Source organism: Anolis sagrei, chromosome 3 (genome assembly GCF_037176765.1).
Source record: "Anolis sagrei isolate rAnoSag1 chromosome 3, rAnoSag1.mat, whole genome shotgun sequence".
NCBI classification, from domain to species: domain Eukaryota; kingdom Metazoa; phylum Chordata; class Lepidosauria; order Squamata; family Dactyloidae; genus Anolis; species Anolis sagrei.
In genome coordinates this window covers 150849007-150869914 of record NC_090023.1, presented here as the reverse complement: position 1 = coordinate 150869914, position 20908 = coordinate 150849007, and the positions used below count along the sequence as shown (strand labels likewise).

The 20908-nt window shown below is 36.5% G+C and overlaps 1 protein-coding gene across 24 annotated transcripts in view; it reads left to right on the top strand.

Moving 5' to 3' along the window:
- Positions 1 to 20908, top strand: part of KCNMA1 (potassium calcium-activated channel subfamily M alpha 1) — a 571036-nt gene that overhangs the window by 334979 nt on the left and 215149 nt on the right. For 23 of the 24 annotated variants that reach the window (XR_009631056.2, XM_060769087.2, XM_060769090.2 and 20 more), the window contains exon 6: positions 16855 to 16930. Coding sequence is in view for 23 of the 24 variants with exons in the window: in XM_060769087.2 (XP_060625070.1) it covers positions 16855 to 16930 (76 nt within the window). In the remaining variant the exon portion in view is untranslated. Of the gene's footprint in view, positions 1 to 6547; positions 6956 to 16854; positions 16931 to 20908 lie in introns of those variants that run through there. The other variant, XM_060769109.2, reaches the window with a different exon arrangement.

Genomic DNA, 20908 nt, shown 5'->3' with positions numbered 1-20908 from the left:
GCTTCTCGAATGAGACCACTAGCGCTCCGCTACGTCTTCAACTGACTGAATGGTGTGCATTTTTAAAAAGGAAGTTATGCTGCCTCACCCTGTATATGTATGTTGGTTGGTTTGTCTGTTTTTATCACAAAGGTTCCAACATGGTATGATAGATCTGGACCAATCTTGTCACACATACCCTTCATTATCTGGTTTAAAATCATTGATGGTTTTAAACTAGAAAAAAATACCATCTTTGACCCTGGAGCAGAGAGAAAAAAACCTAAGAACTAAGTGGATTGGCCGTTGTTGGGTGAAGTAGCCCTCTGTGATGTCATAGGGAAAGAAAGGGAGTGAAACGGCTTTACTGCTGCTAGATGATGGAATGAAGGAAAAGAAAGGGAGAGAGAAGGAAGAAAAAAAGGGAAGGAAGGAAGAGAAAAAGGGGAAACAGTAAGAGGAGGGAAGGAAGGAAAGAGAGAGAAAGAAGGAAGGAAGGAAAGAGAAAGGGGCAGGGAAGAAAGAAAAAGTAAGAGGAAGGAAGAAGAAGGAAAGAAAAAGAAGAGAGGGGAATGTGTATGAGGAAAAGCAAGGAACAAGGAAAGAAAATAGAGAGGGGAAATGTGTATGAGTGTCCCACCACTGCCATGGAGACATTGTGAGGTAGACCTTCTCAGAGAGGGATAAGGGAGAAAGCAGGCAGGCAGTGGCCTCTTTCACATCTAGGCAACACTGAGTATATAAACTAATAATACATGAAAGAAAAACAAGAAAAACAAAGAAACAAAAAACACTAAGAAAAGGCAAAGAAAGATGAACAAAAAATACACAATGGTTAGTGTGACATCTTGTTTTCAACAGTGTTTAAACTTATGAGTTTATATCCCTCCCATCAAAAATCTGCTATCCTGCTTTCTGTAAGATATATTGACTAATCAAAATTAGAGCTTAACAAAATATATACTCATTCTACAAAAGTCAATAAAATGTAGTAGTATTTATTGGTATTATTATTCTTTATAAGCTAATATATTTAAACAGAGGAGTATCCTAACTCTATAAATCAATCCCTTTTAACAAGCAATCTATCATAATAAAAAAACCCCTCAAACGTTATGTTTTGTCTTTGTATTAAGGCAGCCTACCCATTATTTTCTAGCAATATCTCCTCTTTCAACGTCTTCCAAATACGTCTTATTATAAATAAAACATTCACTACTTACAGCTTCCAATTGAATTTATATTTGAAATTCATTAATTTCCCATCAAATCTATTTATAAATCAGACTTGTCTGAATATGTGTGTATGTATGTGTGTGTGTGTATATATATATATTCCCATTTTAAAAATAAATTTAATATAAGCAAAAAGTAGATATTGTGCCCAAGATCAAGATGAGCAGTGTCTATGCAATAATGTACTTAACTATCTTTCTCTTTTTTAGTTTGGCTGATTTATGTCTACTTTTAACTATGGTTTAGATTTTGGTGGAAACTTCATGTTAAATATAGTATTTATAAGGAATTAATCCCAATTGTTAAATTTATTTGGTTATGGGATAACATGTATGTTACTTTGCTATCTGACGGGATGTTCGAGTTATCAAAATATTTGTGGATAAGGATGCTTCCACATCTTCTTCAGCTTCCTAACAAAATGCCCCCATTCTCCATTCTTCTTACATTTTACAATTCCTCTTTCATCTCTGAAATTAGAGAACCATTCCAGATATTTTCCATCTCAGAAACTGTCATCGCAGCATTTTAATTTCCACATTTTCCAGCTCCTTACCCTCATGGCCAAACTATCTAATGGTATACAACTCGGTTTTTCTGTTTGTAAGGATCTTGTTTAAGTTCTCACTCAGCAACCACCTATATTTCCTCAAAAATTACTCTCTCTGCTTAATCCTGAAAAGATGCAATTGAATAATGTAATATTGTTACCTCTGAATCAAAGATCCCTTCAATTTTAATCCAAAAATCCTAGTGTTACTTGAATAGTTAATTAAAGAAAGCAAGACTTACTGTCCTTTCATTTTCCCTTTTCAGTTGTTTATTTTTTGCAATTTCTTTGAATTAAAAATATTTGTAATAAGAAAAAAAAAACAATAGAAAATGCTCTCCTGTATAACTGGTTCCAAGTCAAACAGCTTCTCCTCTTGAATTGTGTTGCCTGTGAGAAAGATATTCCCTATAGCCCTTTCCTCTGTTGGATGGAAGTACAAAGACTTTTTTTGTTCTATGTGCTCCTGACATCTCTCTTTATGTTCATGTTTTCTGATGAGTATTCTGACAAAATTCTATCTCTCTAACCCCACCACCTCACCCCCAACCAGTTTTCCTCTTTGGAAGAACTTCTTTGGAGTTCTGCTTTAAATATGCTTATTTTTGTTTATGTTATTCAAAACAAATACAAATAAAATTTCATTAAATTCAAAAGAACCATAGTTAAAACACTTATCCTATATTATGGTTAAAATGATATTTTTAACATAATAGAAATTAATAATAGCCCAGTATAAACAACCGGTCTGGCTAGTTGTTTACTATCTGTTTCCTGCAAAAGGAGAAATAGATTTCTTCCCTTCTGGTTATTCTTGCCGACCCATTATTGCTTTCTTTAATGCTCCCTTCTTTCTTCATTATGGCAATAACCTGCTGACTTCTATCTCCATTCAACTTTCCCCTGACATTCTGTGCCCTTCACTGGCTACTGGCATATCAATAGTGTATCCTTCAGGGCATGAAATGGTGCCACCATTTTTTAACGGTATAGAAAATACTTTAACAGGGTGGTAGTTTACAGAAAGGACATTTGTAGCTTGAGGATCATACAGTCTGTAGATATGGAAGGAGCATTTTCTGAGTTGGACATACAGATAGTCTCGGGGGGAAATGAATTACGTTAAAAGTCTGGATTCCTCAACAGTGCCAGATTGGTTTGTAGAGAGAAAAAGATGTGCAAATTCATATAACCTGTGGGCATATAGCTAGTCTCTTTCGCTTTGTTCCAGATAAAACTATGTTTATGGTGAACTGGTCATGTTATATATGGAAGAGAGATAGCATTTTCATTTAGAACCAAGAGATGTATATTCTAAATCCTTTCAAGGCCGGCCTTTCAAAAATGTTTTAAATAAATCATGAATATTTCATTTTTTAAAGTAAAATGTGAAAGGATGACCTGATCTAAGGTAAGATCAGAATATGTCCTATGGATATGTGTGTCAAGTGTTATTATTAGTGCTTCCAAGAATTTATTGAGACAATTGTGATATCACTTTCCTCAGGATTATAGCTTTAGCCAAAGCTTAGTCATAAGACTTTTTTCAGTTTTACTCATATAAGACATAAAATGCAAAGTATCCTGAATATATGATAGACCAGTCTTTGTGTTTTGCAATTTGGAATCTTGTGGACACTTTAATCTCTACAAACTGATCATCACATCCAGAGTTTCATACATGTAAGAGTGAGAGAGAAATAATCCTTTGATTGATTAGACTAGCGCTTCCTGGGGATAATACTTCTTTAAGTATTTGTAGACCTTCTAGAGTGATAGTATGGTAAGTATTGGATGGAAGTTTCTTCCAGTTCAAATTTATTTTCTGTGGCTTGATAGCTTTAGTGGTTCTATCAGCCACAATTATGGCATCAGTGATAGTGCATCATGTTTTACTGTGTGCTCGGTGTTGGGGTCTTCATCCATAGACTGCAGAATCCTTTCAATTTAATAACCCCCCTCCAACAAGGATGATAAAATATCAAACGTCCTGGCGTTCCCTAGGTAACATCTTTTCAGACAGCCAATTATCTCACACCAGAAGCAACTTGCAGTTTCTCAAGTCACTTCTGACATGAAAAAATTGAATAACCTATACAGTGTGTCTTAAATGTCCTTAAATAGGAAGCATTCTACTTTTGCTAATCATGGGGAGAACAAGAAGTCATTCAATTATCCTGGTGGCCTTTTTCACCAGTTCTTGTACTTTCTGAAGTTCTACTATTGTTCACTTGGTTTCAAACACATTTTCTTAAATTTCTTAAATTAGAAAAAAGTAAAAGTTAGGTTTTTTGGAAGCATCAGTACCCACTATTGCATTCAATACAGGCATGTGCTTATATGAAGTTACACATATAAACAGTCACAATGAATGAAGCCTCAAGTTTAATTAATTTATAGGAATAGATATTTACTTTTTAAATAAGATGGTTCATTTGCAAAATTGTTTAATCATTAAGTATACCTTTACTTGGAAAGTGAGATTCTAGAAACCTATCATTAGACTATTTTAATTCTGGCCCCTATTTACTTCCAAGTTGTGCAGGTCATGTCTAAGGGCCACTGGCTACTAAGTCTCCTTCTCTATTGGCAGAGTTGTATCCAGTTCTTCATTTTGTGAAAACATTTTTCCTCTTGAACAAATGTGCATAGCAATGGATTCCTGCAGCCACCTAAACAATTACCTAATATGTATTAATTAAATGGAGGCTTTATACTTCACCATAGTTTCTGCTACCATATAATTAAATATCCTTCATTAAACAGCCCACATTTTGTGCTATAAAATTACAAATGTGCTATAAAATTACAAACAATTTAGTTTTAAATGCAAGTTGAATTTTATGAGCACAGACATTCCCCAAGTTACAAATATCTGACTTACAAATAACTCATAGTTAAGAATGGGGGTGAGACATCAGGAAGTGAGAGAAATCTACCCCTGGAAGGGAAATTTACTCCTGGAAGAGTTATCATGGGGGAAAGGCGTCTCTGCTGAAGCTTTCTCACCAATCCTTGTTTTTACAACAACCATTTTTTTCAAAAATCGATTATCACAGGGACAGAAAATGAGGTGAAATCTTCTGAACAGGGGCACATACATAATGAGTTTTAAATGCCATTTTAGTATATCTATTGTATTTTAATTTTGTTTTTACCACACTTCTACTATGTAATTGCTTTTTAAGCGCTCTTGAGAGGGTATAAATAATGATAATGATAATAATGATGATGATGATTAATAATAATAATAATAATAATAATAATAATAGCCATACTGGGATTTGCATGCATTATGCGCCGATACATCACACAGTCCTAGACACTTGGGAAGTATCCGATGTGTTACCCAATACAACAGCCAGCAGTGTGATCCTGTCTGCTGTTGACTCATCTTGTTGTGTTTCAAATAATAATAATAATAACAACAACAACAACAACAACAACAGAAACCAACACTACAGGGGTGTTAACTCTTCCCTATACTATCCAAAGCTTTTGGCCAGAGTTACACTTAAAAATGTAACTGTTCCAACTTACATAAAAATTCAACTTAAGAACAAATATACAGAATCTATCTTTTTCGTAACCTGGGGACTGCCAGTATTTTTAGCATAATTTAACTGTTTTTTTGAATTCATGACACAAATATTTAAATCAACTTTTGTATTAGCCTTTAAAAAAACGTTTTGGGGTTCTGACACATTATTGTAAGCCACCTTGAGTATAAGTGGGAAATGTTGGGGTAGAAATAAGGATAATATTTTTTGTTTGTTTTTGATCTAAAGATACAGATAGATATATGGGAGAGAGAGTTCTGCTCTTTCTGTGAACAAGGAGATTTCTTGTAGCTATTGAGACAAATAACAACCTCTGTCAAGATCTTCCTTGCTTTTGCTAAGAGAAACAGATGTACTGGGTCAGCAATCTCTTGAATTAGCTCAGCTTTGAGGGCTGGAATGACAGTTTTTATGTGAAAGTGGAGCTTAAGAAAGAAGGCTGCATTTGAATTCATAATGGATTGTGTACATGTGACTGTCTGACAGCTGTGCTGAGGCTTAAGTCATTTTGTCATGAAAAAGTAGCACCCAATAATAATGAAAATCATTATCTTAACTTGAGCACATTGGAAGCGGCTTTACTTCAAAGTAAAAAATGTGCAAGTATTGACCACTTTCACAACTTCACTGAATACCACCAGTTTGTGCCTACTCTGTGTTACAGCTCAAAGTATCTGGTACTTCAGTTGTCATTAACTGAGGATTACTTCAAGAAGTCCCCCCTCCCCAATTCACAAGGACTAAATCCCATAAAAGTGGGGTGATTAAGTGACCTCAGTGCAGTAGATGAGCTTTAACCAACATAGAACATGTAATACTGCCGAAGGAACAATTTATGTGACAACCAAATACATTTTGTGGGTTTGTGAATGAAAGCATCATTTATCCCCCCCCTCCCCCGGGAATGGTAATCTGTACTGCTTTCTCCAGCTGGGGAGGAAGCATGTTGGAGGGACTATGAAAGGAGCTTATATGGTAATATCCGGATAGGAGGAGATGCTTTTTAAGCCTTGGTTTTGCACAAATCAGAAGTGTATCTGCATGGACAGTCATTCTCTTAGCGATTTGGTTGTCTTTTGGGTGTTTCTTTTTTTTTGCCCCCATATTTAGGGGACAAAACTGATAGAATATATTTTTCCCCTTTCTATTTCATCTTCACTTTATGTTGTCTCAAAAATATTTTTGATACAATATAAAATCTAGAATCTATTGTTTTCCCAAATCTATTAAAAATTGTAGGTTTCCAGCTTGAGAGACTGATTATCAACACTTTCTCTCATGTTATATAAGTCTCCTATTTTCTTTGTTCTCTGTTTATCTCCTTTTTTTGGCTTTACATTTAGGCTGATTTTGCATAGACTTTAGAAAACTGCTGTTGTGGGTTTTGTTGTTATTGTTCGAGCCTAAAACTCAGTAGTGATGATACCTAGTAAGATTTTGGTCTATCACAGCCCCTCAGGGGGTGCACGGACGGAGACATATAGAAGTACTCGGCGTCGTAAGAAGTCCCATGGAGATTTGTTCAAAAATGGATACAGAGTCAAAACTGGGCACAATGTCCCTGAAAAGGAAGAGCAGCATACTTTTCGGCAGACCTTGGCATCTTGTTATAGGGTTGGCTCATACTGGGGTAAGGAATTTTGCAAGGGTTCTCTGCACCTGTACCCTGTGTAACATCATCTCTGGTTGAATTTATCTTCTGCAATACTAGTAAGATAATAGTATGCTGCAATTAATATCATGCTAATCTTATTGTTTCCCAAAATCATAGTAATATTTCTTGTATTTGTAGTTATAATGGACAAAGTTGTAAGAGATGTTTCCTCAAAGAGAGTTCTTTTCTTAATTATAGATGTTTACATGATTCCTGTATTTTTGTTTGCAAAGTGGAATACAACATTGTTCATTTTAAGGCAGAAGGGAAGGTGGCTTGCTTGATATATGAAATGTAGGCTCATAAAAACATTTCACAACTGCGTATTATACTTTTATATTTTAATCATGTTTCTCCTTTTATTAACAATCTTATTGCCTGTAAAATGTTTCCACCATTATAATTGTTATTTTTCCTGATTTTCATTTGAATATGTGTGTGTGTGTTTGTGTGTGTGAGAGAGATTTCTCTTTTTCATAGTTAATCCAGTATTATTATAGCTCACATCCTAACAAAATTCAGGGCTGCAATGTTACAAATTTACATAAACCACTAATATTACCAATAATTCTGGCAGACCTATATTTTCTCTTTTTCCATAGGAGCTATAAATATATGTAAAGGTTTGGTCAGATATCTGTTTAGTTTTTTCATATTTCATGCAATCTTGTCTCAGGTGAAGAATTTTCATGTTGTTTCTTTCCTCAATTAAAACTTTTCACTTTAATTTCTTAAAGTTAATTAAACATGTTCATCTTGTATACTCTCCTTTTTCCTTTTTTAAAGAAAAAACACATATTGGTTTTATTAATATCTCTTCTAATTAAGAGGTAATATACATCTCTGACCAAAACTGTTGTTCAGTTCTTTGAGGGTGGAATAGTAGTATAACTTAATATCCTAATTTTCTTGTTGCGAAATGAATAATCAGTTTAAAGTATTTAATTTACATTTATTATCTGTTATCTTTTAAAAATATGTAATCCCTTGAAAATTATCAATTGCTTTCTTTTCTATTAGTCTGAGCAATTTCAGCTTGGCATTCTTTTAGTTTCACTTGACTTTTATACATTTGGGTCTATACTACTCTTCTTTTATAAAATTGCTTGCTTACTTGTTCCAACTACCTATAATATACAGAATGTGACAAAAATAATATCAACACTTGTAGATTTGCTCATTTTTCCCCTAGAAGGAGCATGTGTGAACTAACAAATACTAGTAATTTTTAATTTTTAAAAACTTTCATTGTAAAAGAATTTCAGTTTATATTTATTTTATGGTAACATGGTAGCACATAATACAAACAAGAAAGAAAAATAAGCTGTAGAGAGAAAAAATCAAAGGGTAACTCAAAATGGAATTATTTTCTCAGCATTATATCTTAGAGACACACTTCGGTAAATGGTACGACTTAAATATTATTTGGTATCTTGCCCATACATTGAAAACAAGTGATGTCAGTCTGTGATTGTGCTTGAGCCTTCCAGATAGTCTTTCTGCTCTCTCCTGCCTTTGTCATACTGTTCTTCTCTTCAGTATTTATTTCTACCTCATTTTTAAAATCCATTCTATACATTTTCTCCATTGTGTCCGTCTTATTCATATCTACCCAATTCCTTGCTGTTAGAAGGCAGAGTGGTGCATGTCACCCAGTAAATCCTGCATAACTCAACCGGTTGTTGTCCTCAGTTATGGTGGCAGATGCTACTGCCAAATTGTTATACGATTCAACTGATGTTTGCCACATGTATGCTGTGCTCCACCCTGAATCCCCTTCGGGGTGAGAATGGCGGAATATAAATGTTTTAAATAAATAAATTTACATATATTGCAGTTAGAATCTGCATTATATGGTCCGTGTAGACTTACATAATATAGCTCAGTGCTGTTAAACTGCATTATATAACTCTACACTGAACATATAATGCAATTTTAAGCTGCATTATATGGCAGTGTAGATGCAGTCATCATGTCAGGTGAAGGGGTGGTAAGCTTCCCAGAGAGTTTATGGAGGAAGGTAGGGGAGGCAGCCCTTTTTGTCCTTCATAAGCAAGTTCTGGCAACCAAACAGTCTATTTAAATGAAAGTATGGTAGTTATAACAATAAGTATGGTTATACTTATATTCATATATAAACAGGTACAACAGCAGCAGAGGTATAGTGTCTATCCAATGCATTGTGCTGAGTGACACATTTGCTACCATTTGCCTGTATATAATCAGTACAATGAGCCTCTTACTCACAGGAAGCATTGGGGGGGGGGGGTGTTCCATAAACGTTAAAGTAGCTGATTTGAGGGGGGGAAAAGAAAGATTAGTTGATAAGGTCTCTGTGGATGTTGATGTGTCATTCCATTCTCAACATGATTAATTTTTTGCAGTTATGGGAAGTGAAAGTTCCAGGGAAGGAGGCCATGACTCCAAAAGAAAAGGAATTGCCCTCTTAAAAGAGTCTTATTAGTCGGTAAATGGAGAGATGCCCTGTTTTACCACTGACATACCTCTGGTGATTGGTTATTGGTGTTTGAGAACTCAACTAACATATAGAAAATGCTGAGCTTGGTGCGGAGGTGATGACAGGATAGCTTCCTGTCTATCGCAAAAAAATGGTGATATTGCCTAGGAACTTTACTAGATGATACATGGGAGGAGTCAATTGATGTGCTCATTGACATCAACAATGTATGGAAATGTAGTATGGCCACCTGGAAATCAATTTAGGTTGTTAAGGAGGCATTCATCTTAAATTCCAGCAATCCCAGGCCCAAGATCAATAGACGAACAAAACAGAAATTTCAGTATGGATGACATAATGGTGTAAGAAGGAGAGGTTTAGATTGTTAGACACTGAGAATAAGAATTGATATCATGTAATAGATATTTAACAGTGTTTTGCTGTGTTTACATTGCTTGTCACACATTGTAGCATTGTGTGTGTGTGTGTGGGGGGGGGGGTATTAGTCCATCTGCCAGCACTGTTACCCAAATGCAGCTCTTCCTCCTGTGTCCCAGTTACAAACTGTGGAAGAAGACCGCATTGATGTTGTTGAACGTTCTGCTTGGTGTGCAAAGTAGGGGAAAGATTGTGAGTGTTGAGTTGTAAAGCAATTTACTCTTTGTGAATTCTACATTCATTTTTGCTGTTTGCAACTGGATTATTCTATCCAGGAGTCCCATTGCACCCCCTCCCTTCTGAAAAAAGATTTAGAACCTGTGGGCGATGTCACCTCTTGCTATGTTGACTAATCCTATCAAAAACATGAATTTAGCGGAGTGGATTGTACTGAGTCACAAATAGCAGGTTAAAAACATAGCCTTGCCTTCTTTTCATTTTTTCTTTTAAAAAAATCAAGAGCAATTGAGATGCCTTTTTATTCTTGATACTGCAATGCTAACCCTGTTGGAGGCACTTCAGAGGCATGCTCGGGAACACTCTCTATTACTCAAATCAAAAGCTTTTTGAATCAGATGACTTCTAACTATACAGAAATAAGTCTTGAAACTAATTGCTGCATATTTTCCCCACCCAATTGGATTAACTCTTGCCTTTGCATTGTAAAAATGGGCATATGTACTAGCAGTTACAGTACTGGTTTGATTGTTAATCTTGCCTGAACCCCATGAACTAGGTGCAGACCCTTATGCACTACTTGTCAAGAGGATAATGGAGGCAGCTATTTTGGGGCTTTTCTACGATGCAATCCTAACCGGCAAACAGAACCAAAGCCAGTTGAGCTGACTCTAAACCAAATTAAACTCTCCATAGAGGGTTCAGAAATTGTTTAGGATTACCCTCATCTTGGCCTACATTTTTCCCAGCATTGTGACAGGGTCCTTGTGCTAGAGGAGGTTTGGATTTTGAAGAATTTGTATTCTCTTTTACATTGGTCCATCTCTGCCCGCTTTCCAATTCTCCTATCAGAAGAAGTGTTCTAGCTTTATGTCAAGATCAGTCTTTTGACTGATCTCTTCTCTCAACTTGCGCAGGAAGATTCTGCTGCAGGAATACATTTTTTATGAAGAAAGAGGTCCATGCCTCTCCTGTACCCATTTACAACTAACACTACTGTGAATTAGAGCTGTAGCCTCAGACCAAAATTAGAATTTCCTATTTTCATTTAATTTACTAAAATGGGATTATAGTATTAGAAGAGATGTATAAAATAAAAACTCAAATTGTTTGGCTAAAGGGGAGTTTTTTTGGGGAGAAAAGGGTGGCTAAGGCTCATGAATGTGCACCAGCCTTAGCCATAATTTTCCCAAAGATTAGTGGACAAAGAAAGAGATGGAGTGGGAGAGAAATTGTGAGACAATACACATGGAACAATTTGCAACCTTTTCACATGGCCATCAGAGTTGCTCTGTGTTGTCGCGGGGGGGGGGGCATGGGGAACCCAGCATCCCTTACCCCCCCCCCCCCACATCGCCCAACTCCTCTTCCAGCTGATCCAATGGGGGGGAAGCATGGAGTGCACAGCTTCCCCCCATTGCTTGTAAAGGCCTCGCGTGTTGCCGCATCGGCAGCAAGTGCTGGCTCTGCCCCCTTCACGCATGGAGCCGTGCTGGTATCATTTCATGGGAGCTGGCGGGTCTGTGAGTGATCTGGGCTAAACTGCCGAATATAGCCCATTATGAAGATGTGGCAAGTTCTATCTATCATTTCCTTTATGTGAGCTTTGCTGGTATACTGATAGTTTGAAAATTCTGCATTATCACTTCTGCAAATTATATTTTTGAATACCATGGACCTCAGAGGTAGCCAAATCAATCTGGAATACATTTTTCTCAGAGGTTTGTGGATTGCAGTGGATCTGGAAGAGGTTTTGAGACCCTGTTCAAAACCACTGGTTTCTGGATTGTGTGTACAATTCTGCTTTATTCAGAACTGTATAACAGCCCTAAATGGACCACTAGTACTTTAGAATTTAATTTCCATATTGTTCATCTACCTTTTGAACAGTATTCTCATTGTATCAATGTTATAGTATTGTATTACAGTGTCATCTGCATCCTTCTCTTGATTTGATTCTCCAGGCAATTTTTTATTTGGGACAAAACTCAATTGAAGTAACATTCTGCACATATAAGCAAAAACGCTACAAAGACTTTTCAACAGAATGTTCATTTGCTGATTCTGGTACTTCCTGTTGATCAGGACTGGGGGATTAGTGAATACATATCTCTTGAAAAGCCTTTCTAAAGTGCTTTGATTCCAGGGGGGCTTTTTTCTTATGGCATCATGAACAGAAGCTTTCTCCCCACATTTCCTAAAATAATGCTATCTAGATCTAGACAATACAATGGTTTCTTAGTGTATATTACATGGAAAAGTGATGCATCACATGTGCTAAAACATTATCATCATCATTGTCATTGTCATCCTATCTGGCACAAATGAGAAAGTAAAGATAAGATATAGATATAAATAGGTAAAAGCTTACAAAAATATTTTAAGAACACATTTGAACCATATACGACTTTACAATCATTTAAAATGTATCCATTAAAATACAGAATAGTGCTCTGAGCAGAATAGTACTCTGGCAGAAAAGTAGTCAGGTTAAGGTGACTGATGTCTGTCTACGTGTTTTCTGAAACATTAAACAACTGGGTTGGTGTGTCAGCTAAGAAAATCGATTGGCCACAATTCTGTATGTTTCTCTGGCATCCTACCTGAATGCAATATGTTGTTAATGTGCAGTGGCATTTGCAGATTGGATTATGGATTAGACTTAGTTTATGGACTAGAACAAAGTAAATGGACCATGATTTGTTACTTTTAAACAGTGTAGGTCAGTGCTAGTTTTACGGTTTGAAACACTGTCAGGATCATCACAGCTCAAGGTCTGTTTTATCTCACATGAACCAGCATAGAGTAGGGGACTGGATGACTCATGGGTGCCTTTCCAATCCTCTGATTCTATGTTCCTGTGAATCTCCATAATCATTAAAACTCCATGAACCAACCTGGGCCATTCAATCTTCGGGGGAGGCCCTCCTTTCACCCCTGCCAGTTTCACAGGCTCGTCTTGTGGGCACAAGGGAGAGAGCCTTCTCCTTTGTGCCCCCTCCCCCCGACTCTGGAACTCATTACCCAGAGAGATTAGGAAAGCCCCTACCTTAGAAACCTTTAAAAAGAACCTTAAACCTGGCTCCTCCACTGTGCCTTTTGTGAGTAGGTTCACAACCTTACACTACTGCTCCCCTCAATGTTTCTGTCAATAGAGTACACGTTCTCCCCCCATGGGCAAGTTTGGTTCTACAACCCAATATTTATGAGCTCTCCTTTGCAAATAAACTGCTCCTCCTTTTATCTCACCCAGAGTTTTTAACATTTTATCCTGCACATGCGGCCCACCCACTGTCACTGTGATTGTGTTTATTGTAATTTTATATTGCTAATGTATTCATATGTTTTTATGTAATTATGATGTTGTTCCTTGTTGCTTGCATTTTTGGTTTTATTTTCCTGTAATCTGTTGTTCGAACTTAGCCTCATGTAAGCCGCCCCGAGTCCCCATTGGTGGCGGGGTATAAATAAAGATTATTATTATTATTATTATACAAAGAGGTCTTCTTTGGATCTTTATATCTATGTAAGAATGTGTGCAGTGGGTCGTGACCTGAGACAGGGCCTTTCCTGTATGTATGGGGCCACAGCCATACATGGTGGCTTATTAACACAAACATTTTTATATGCATGTGTCTCTTTTAGGTCATCACATGTATAGATCGCTGTTTTACATTAATACACTGCTGCTAATGATTAGTTGCTTACTATTTTTATTTTATTGTTGTATTGCTTCTAAACTTTTGTTAAGTGCATCTGGCTTAGAAAAAGAATAGCAAATATTTGAAATAACAGCAACAACAAATAAATTATATGGCAATAAACTTTAGTTTAGATTTACTGAAAATTAAGAATTATTTTTGAGATGTTTACAAAATTACATCCAGAAGTGTCCTGTTGCAGGACCAAGCAAAATATAAAGGTTTTTAAATTTACATCTTAGATGCCATGATTTTCAGGAGGAAATGGTAACCACTAAATACACTACATTATTTTATGTGGTAACAGCTTTCTTGCTTTTTTGTTTCTGTGGCTATGTTTCTTTTTTATTTCACTTTTACTCAAGCAGCTGTGTTGATATCAGAATACTATTTAACAAATAAGATTTTACTACTTGTTAATGCGACTAAGAGCAGATGAATACCACATAGGAGCTAAGAGTCTTAGACCACAAGTGAAACATGACTCAACAGTGTGATGTAGGAGCCAAACAGATGGACAGTAACAACAGAATTCTGGGCTGCATCAACAATAGTGTAGGGAAGTTTTACCACCTCATCACAGCTAGTGAAACAGAATCCCACGGAGGCCATCCCATAATGTAAGGCCACTTCCGAAGGCCACCAGGTGGCCTTCTGTGATACTTCATTTTGCTAACATGCTACAAGGGAGAAAAAGCTCCCTTCTCAGAAGTCTAGTTCTTACCTAACTCCTGCTTCCAGAAATTGGGGGGGGGGGGGGGGGATCCAAGTGGAAGCAGAAAGCAGATGGGAAAGGTTGTGGGATGGCTGGACATCCCAAAAGACATACCCTGCTGGGAGATAATGGGGTAAGATGTTTTCCCACTCTTCAAATTGCTTTTCCATTCATCTCTCTAGTCCTGATGACGTCCGTAGTGCCACTCTCTTCCTTGGTCAAACCTCATCTGAAATTGTGTGTCCAATTCTGGTCATTAACCATTCCAGAAGGATATTGACAAGGTGGAACCTGTACAAAGAAGGGCAATCAATATGATCAGAGGTCTGCCAAGTCTTATGGGGAATGACTTTGGGAGCTTAGAGAATAAGTCAATGAGAGCTGACCTGATAGTCATCTTTAAATATATGAAGGGATATCATGTAGAAGACGAAGCAAGCTTGTTTGCTGCTTCACCAAAAGATGCACATTAAAAGAAGTAAAGCTCCTCATAAACATTAGTAAGAACTCTTTTTTAAACAGTAAGTGCAGTTCAACAGTAGAATAGATTGATTCAATAGGATCTGAATGCCCCATATTCAGAGCTCTTTAAGTAGAAATCTTTTGGTAGTATTTTAGCTGTGCATTCCTACATGGCAGGGAATGGACTGGATAGCCTTAGTGAATCCTTCAAATTCTAAGGTTCTATGATTCTGTACACTGAGTCGGCTTAATTAATTAGAAATGACACTAGAAATAAAATAAAATGTTAGACTATCTTCTAAACATTTGAATCAGTTTTTATTTAGATCTTTAAAGCTAAATCCATTTGATAGTTCAAACTAGAATAGCCAATGAAATTCATTGGGATATTTGTGAATGTTGCTTTACCTTTCAACAATTTTGGTTGGTACTACTAGTTTGATTTAGGCCTAGAATCATAGAATCATAGAATCAAAGAGTTGGAAGAGACCTCATGGGCCATCCAGTCCAACCCCCTGCCAAGAAGCAGGAATATTGCATTCAAATCACCCCTGACAAATGGCCATCCAGCCTCTGCTTAAAAGCTTCAAAAGAAGGAGCCTCCACCACACTCCGGGGAAGAGAGTTCCACTGCTGAACGGCTCTCACAGTCAGGAAGTTCTTCCTAATGTTAGGATGGAATCTCCTCTCTTGTAGTTTGAAGCCATTGTTCCGCGTCCTAGTCTCCAAGGAAGCAGAAAACAAGCTTGCTCCCTCCTTCCTGTGGCTTCCTCTCACATATTTATACATGGCTATCATATCTCCTCTCAGCCTTCTCTTCTTCAGGCTAAACATGCCCAGTTCCCTAAGCCGCTCCTCATAGGGCTTGTTCTCCAGACCCTTGATCATTTCTACATTTCTTTCTCCTTTTAATTTTTTTTAAAATTCTCCTTTTAAATTTTTTTTAATTCAGAATTTTAACACAAGAAACCCCACAAAGAAAATGATACTTGAACAACAAATACATAACAGGGTTTGGTTTAAAAAAAATCCCAACAAATAAGAAAAACATGATGGGGAGTGTTTCAAAACTGATTCCTCAATTTTATTAAAGAGAATGATGAGAAACACTAAAATAATAATATGAGATGAAATAAAGGAAAGCTACATTGAGGATACGACTATGTAATGTGCTGCATCTGACTGCACGTGTACAGACATTTGTCCTCCAAACTTTCCTTCTTCTTTCATAAGCTGTGTGTTTATAATGCCCAATGTACCTCTTCTCTTAAGAGAGAGAGAGATATTTGCAACAAAATTATTTCCTATCATCATAAATCTCCCTTAATAATTTAAGCCTTTAATCTTTTACAATATTTATCTGTGCTGTGGGAGAATCCATAGAGCACTGAACTTACTCATAGATTTTCTTAGAAAAATACATTTTTTTTAAAAAAAAATCTAGCATATTACAAGCTTTACTATATTAACCCCAAATGCATTGATCACTCAGCAGAAGTTAGAAGTTTATAGTAACAATGCAAAGCTTTTCAACAAAAGTTTTACGTCACAGAATTATCATCTTAATCACAAACATGTACTGTGTGGTTGTCTTTATCTTACTGTAGGCACATAGTCACTCATTTTCCAAGAGAGTTTGGGAAGGAATTGTGGGCTTTTAGGGAGATATTTCAGAATTAAATATTTCTTTTCAATAAGTTTTATAATTAATATTTTAAGTGCCAGGAACGTTTCCGCAAGGAAACTTCGGTTTCTCTGAAAATAACTCTCAAAATAATTGCAATGTTTAATATGGAGCAATATTTCAAGGGTATTTGTCACCATGCTAGTCACTTTTGTTTTCATGTTTGCCGCTGAAACACATGTAAGGATGAACATTTTCTAATAAACCTTTCTTTTCTTGTTCATTTTTTCTCAACTACAGGTTTAAGATTTTTACGAGCTCTTAGACTGATACAGTTCTCAGAAATTTTGCAGTTTCTGAATATCCTTAAAACAAGGTAAGGAGTTACGTGCTTTTGATCTCTTTCATAGTGGCTGAGTACAGTGGGAGGGATGGATGGATGAAAATCTTTAGCCCTATATCTAATTTACAAATATAAGCAAAATTTATGTTAGTTTTTTCTGCTCCTAACATTGCAATTCAGATGACAACTTCTTTATGATTTTATCTGCAGCAGCATCATGGGGAGTCTGCTTCTGTTTTATAAATTGTCCTTTCCTTATGTGATAGGATATCCAGGGATTTACAGTATAGTCCTATGCATGTTTAATGACAGTGCTACAGCTGTAATGAACAAAATGCTTAACTGTGCTTGGAGAATCCACATCTGCTTGGTCAGTCACATACTGTTGCTTCTTGTAAAGTTTGATAGTTTTCCCTTGCAAAACTCTGCTCGTGTGGTTTCTTGACAGCATTCATTGATTAGTTAATTCCTGCTTATACTTTACATATCCAATGCACATGAAAGCAAACATAAATTGAAAACACTGTTGCATTTCACATCTTACCACATTTTGAAGGGTTTTTCTTTTGCATTCAGTTTACTGACACTGCAGTATAAGATGAATATTTTTTTAGGGTATTTATAGCAGATTTTAGGAAATACCATTTGTCAGAACTTTTAAAACAATATGCACTCTACTTCTCTCCAAAGTTTGCTTTTTAAATCCTTATTTTGTAGATATAAGCGACCGAGTTATATCTCTTAAGTGACTGAAGGATTTTCACCCATTTTTCTTTACTCCCCACTCTCAGGCTTATTTGCAGTATACACCCATTCCTCTGTATGGGATAGACAGCAAATAGATTGATTATGCATTTTGGAGTTGGCACTTTTTTTAAAATTTACAACTCCACTTGAGATTTCAAGTTAGTACTTTTAAATTACAGTTTTCCATTGCTTGATCCAGATGTGCTTCATCCAAATTCTGTAAGAATACATTAGGCAAATTATATGTACAACATTGTATGTATATTTGATTTAATTTGCTGGTATAATTTGATTTTAACGCTATTCAGAAGTTTTCCAAGTTTTACTTTATAGAAAGGCAGCTTATCTGGCTCTGGTTTTGTTATTCCAGAGTAGCACTTCAGCATGGGATGTGGTGATTTAGCAGGCAAGGGAAAGCAAAAAGGAAAGAGAAGAGCTTCAGAAATAATTGTTTTAAACAGTAGTTCTCAATCTGTGGGTCCTCAAGTGTTTTGGCCTACAACTCCCAGAAATCCCAGCCAGCTTACCAGTAGTTAAGATTTCTGGGAGTTGAAGGTCAAAACATCTGGGGACCCATAGGCTGAGAACCACTGGTTTTGAAGGTTTAGGACTAGAACTCTCAGAAGCTTTTTGGTATACAACTCCCATTGTCCCTACAACTAAGTGATTATGGAATGATAATCCAAAAAAGTAACTGTTCCAATCTGATCACAGTATGCATACAGGAAGGAAAAAAGAAAACTAGGTGGAGATGCCATATTGAGAAGCAATTTTTTAAACCCAAGTCGTTTCACCCTTTAGAAATTGCTTCCAGGCAATAAATACAAAAGGACAAACTATGGTGACATCCATGTGAGTGCTTCCCTATTCCCACTCATGCCAGTGGATCAATCCTTCTATAATGATAATATATTTCCTTTTATAAAGGAAAATACACTAAATAGCAAGTGTAACTGCAGGGATGTTCTTCTTCCTCTACAGTGTAGACAACTGCCCATGTGCTGGAATGTTACCAGGAAGGAGTAGCTGAGGCCCCTTCCACACAGCTGAATAAAATCCCACATTTTCTGCTTTGTTCTGGCAGTGTGGACTCAGATAACCCAATTCAAAGCAGATATAGTGGAATTTTCTGCCTTGATAGTCTGGATTACATGGCTGTGTGGAAGGACCTTGAGTGAATATAGTAGACAAATGGTACTCTCACTGGTGTGATGATGTTGGTCTGCAACAGTTCATGGCAATTTCCAAGACATTATGATCATTTGGAATAAATATGGGGCCAGTGCTTGTCTGCTATATTAGGTCTACTATATCAGGTTGAAAAACAATGTAGTAGGTGAAAACTTGGACGTAGAGTCAAACATGCTGGCAGAGGAGAGAGGCAGGGAGAAGACACACATTCCCTGTGTCTGATAAGGTTGTAAGAGTGTCAGTAACCCATTCATAATTCCTTCATTCCTAGAAAATCAGCTGTGTGGGGAAAGTTGTTTATTTATTAGTTGCATTTGTATGGCACCTTTTTCTCAGAATAAGACCTAAACTGGCAATTAAAATATTTACAAAATTCTAAAAATTATTAAAAGGTAAATCAAAAGAAAAAACAGCATAAAATAATATTTATAAACATATACAATATTAAAAAGAATACCCCCCCCCCCCAATAAAAGATATCTTGTTTCCACATTAAAAACTTCACTGAATATCAATGTCTTGGCCTGTGAGTGAAAGGAAAGCAAGGAGGGATCTGACTTAGCCTCTCAGAGAAGGGAGTTCCACAGCATGGGAGCAACCACTTGTTAGCAGAAAGTTGTTTGTCTCTTTCAAATTATCTGTATATTAAGGAAAGGGTTTACTATTTTTAAGTGGTTATTGAGATAAAAGAGTGTCAATATAGCTACCCAACCCAAACTAGATATTTGGGTACTTAGTGGGAGACGGTAATTGGTGCGTTATGTTCCTTTCCTTTCTCCCATTTTGAACAGTTTGATGTTCTGAGGAAGTGGATTAAACTAGGAGCAGTGTGTTATACTTTGCTATTGTGTGCCTTCAAGATTTTTTTCCAGATTACAGCAATGTATCGGGAGTGTGTGTGTGTGTAGAGGTTATGGTGGAGTCTTACCAAGATTTATTCAGAGGGGGTTTCTTTTCCTTCCTCTGAGTCGAGAGTGTGTGATGTGCCCAGGGTCACCCAGTGAGTTTTCATGATTGTGCCGGGATGTGAAGCCTAGTCACTAGAGTCATAGACTAACATTCAAAACACACACTCTTAATCTCATGTAAAAACCTGCTTTCATGTATATTGGTCTACTAATTAGATCTGAGCAAATAATATTTTAAAAACTTGCCTGTTCCTGAGGAGGAAAGCCAACACAACAGGCATTGCATATTTGATGTTAATATAGTTAACTTTGAAAATATACACAGTTGTGTACCTACATTATTTTTTCTCCCCTGTCAGTTTCCTAAACTGACTAAAGTGAAGCAATATAAACTGATTACTTTCTCCCCCTCTTTGGTGATTTAAATGAGGTTTCAGTAAAACTTCAGGAGCTTAGACTGGGCTCGGTCAGAATTAGGGATTGCACAGATGTCTCAAACAGCTTAAAAAGCAGGAAAATGTTGGTGCCTAATCCATCTATATTTAGAACCCTGGCTGAAAAGACAAAGGCATCTCATGCACAGGCATTGAACACTTATGTATAAACATACAAGATAGCCATTAAAGAATCAATTAAAAGCATTTTCAGAAGGCCAGCAAATAGTTTGTCATAAATTCATAAGTTATTACTATGAATCATAAACTTTAAAATGATACTTAAATTATTCAAATGGGCTATTTAAAAGATATATGCCATGCCCTTGGGTAGAGGATTGGTGGGCAACACCTAGCTCAAATGACACAGTCATACAATACCAATCCATTTATGTGGGCCCAGTAAAGTAGGAGTAAAGATTTGCCCACAATGTCACTTGAGACAAAAACAGACAGAATGTTTATGTGATTTTCAGATATGGATTGCTCCTTGCCATGTTTCTTTTTGTCCTAGCTGTGCCTGATGATTTATGCTCCATGGCTGTGTATCTTTAAATGTACTTTGAAATGTAGCAGTCTAGTTTAAAATATATGTTCATCTTCCCTTGATCACTCTTTTGGAAAGCAGAAATCAAATCCCAAACTGAAGATAATTTTGGCATAATGAAGAAATACTTTGTGGGTATTATGGACTGGAGACTACTGATTATTCTCAGCATATATACTGATTG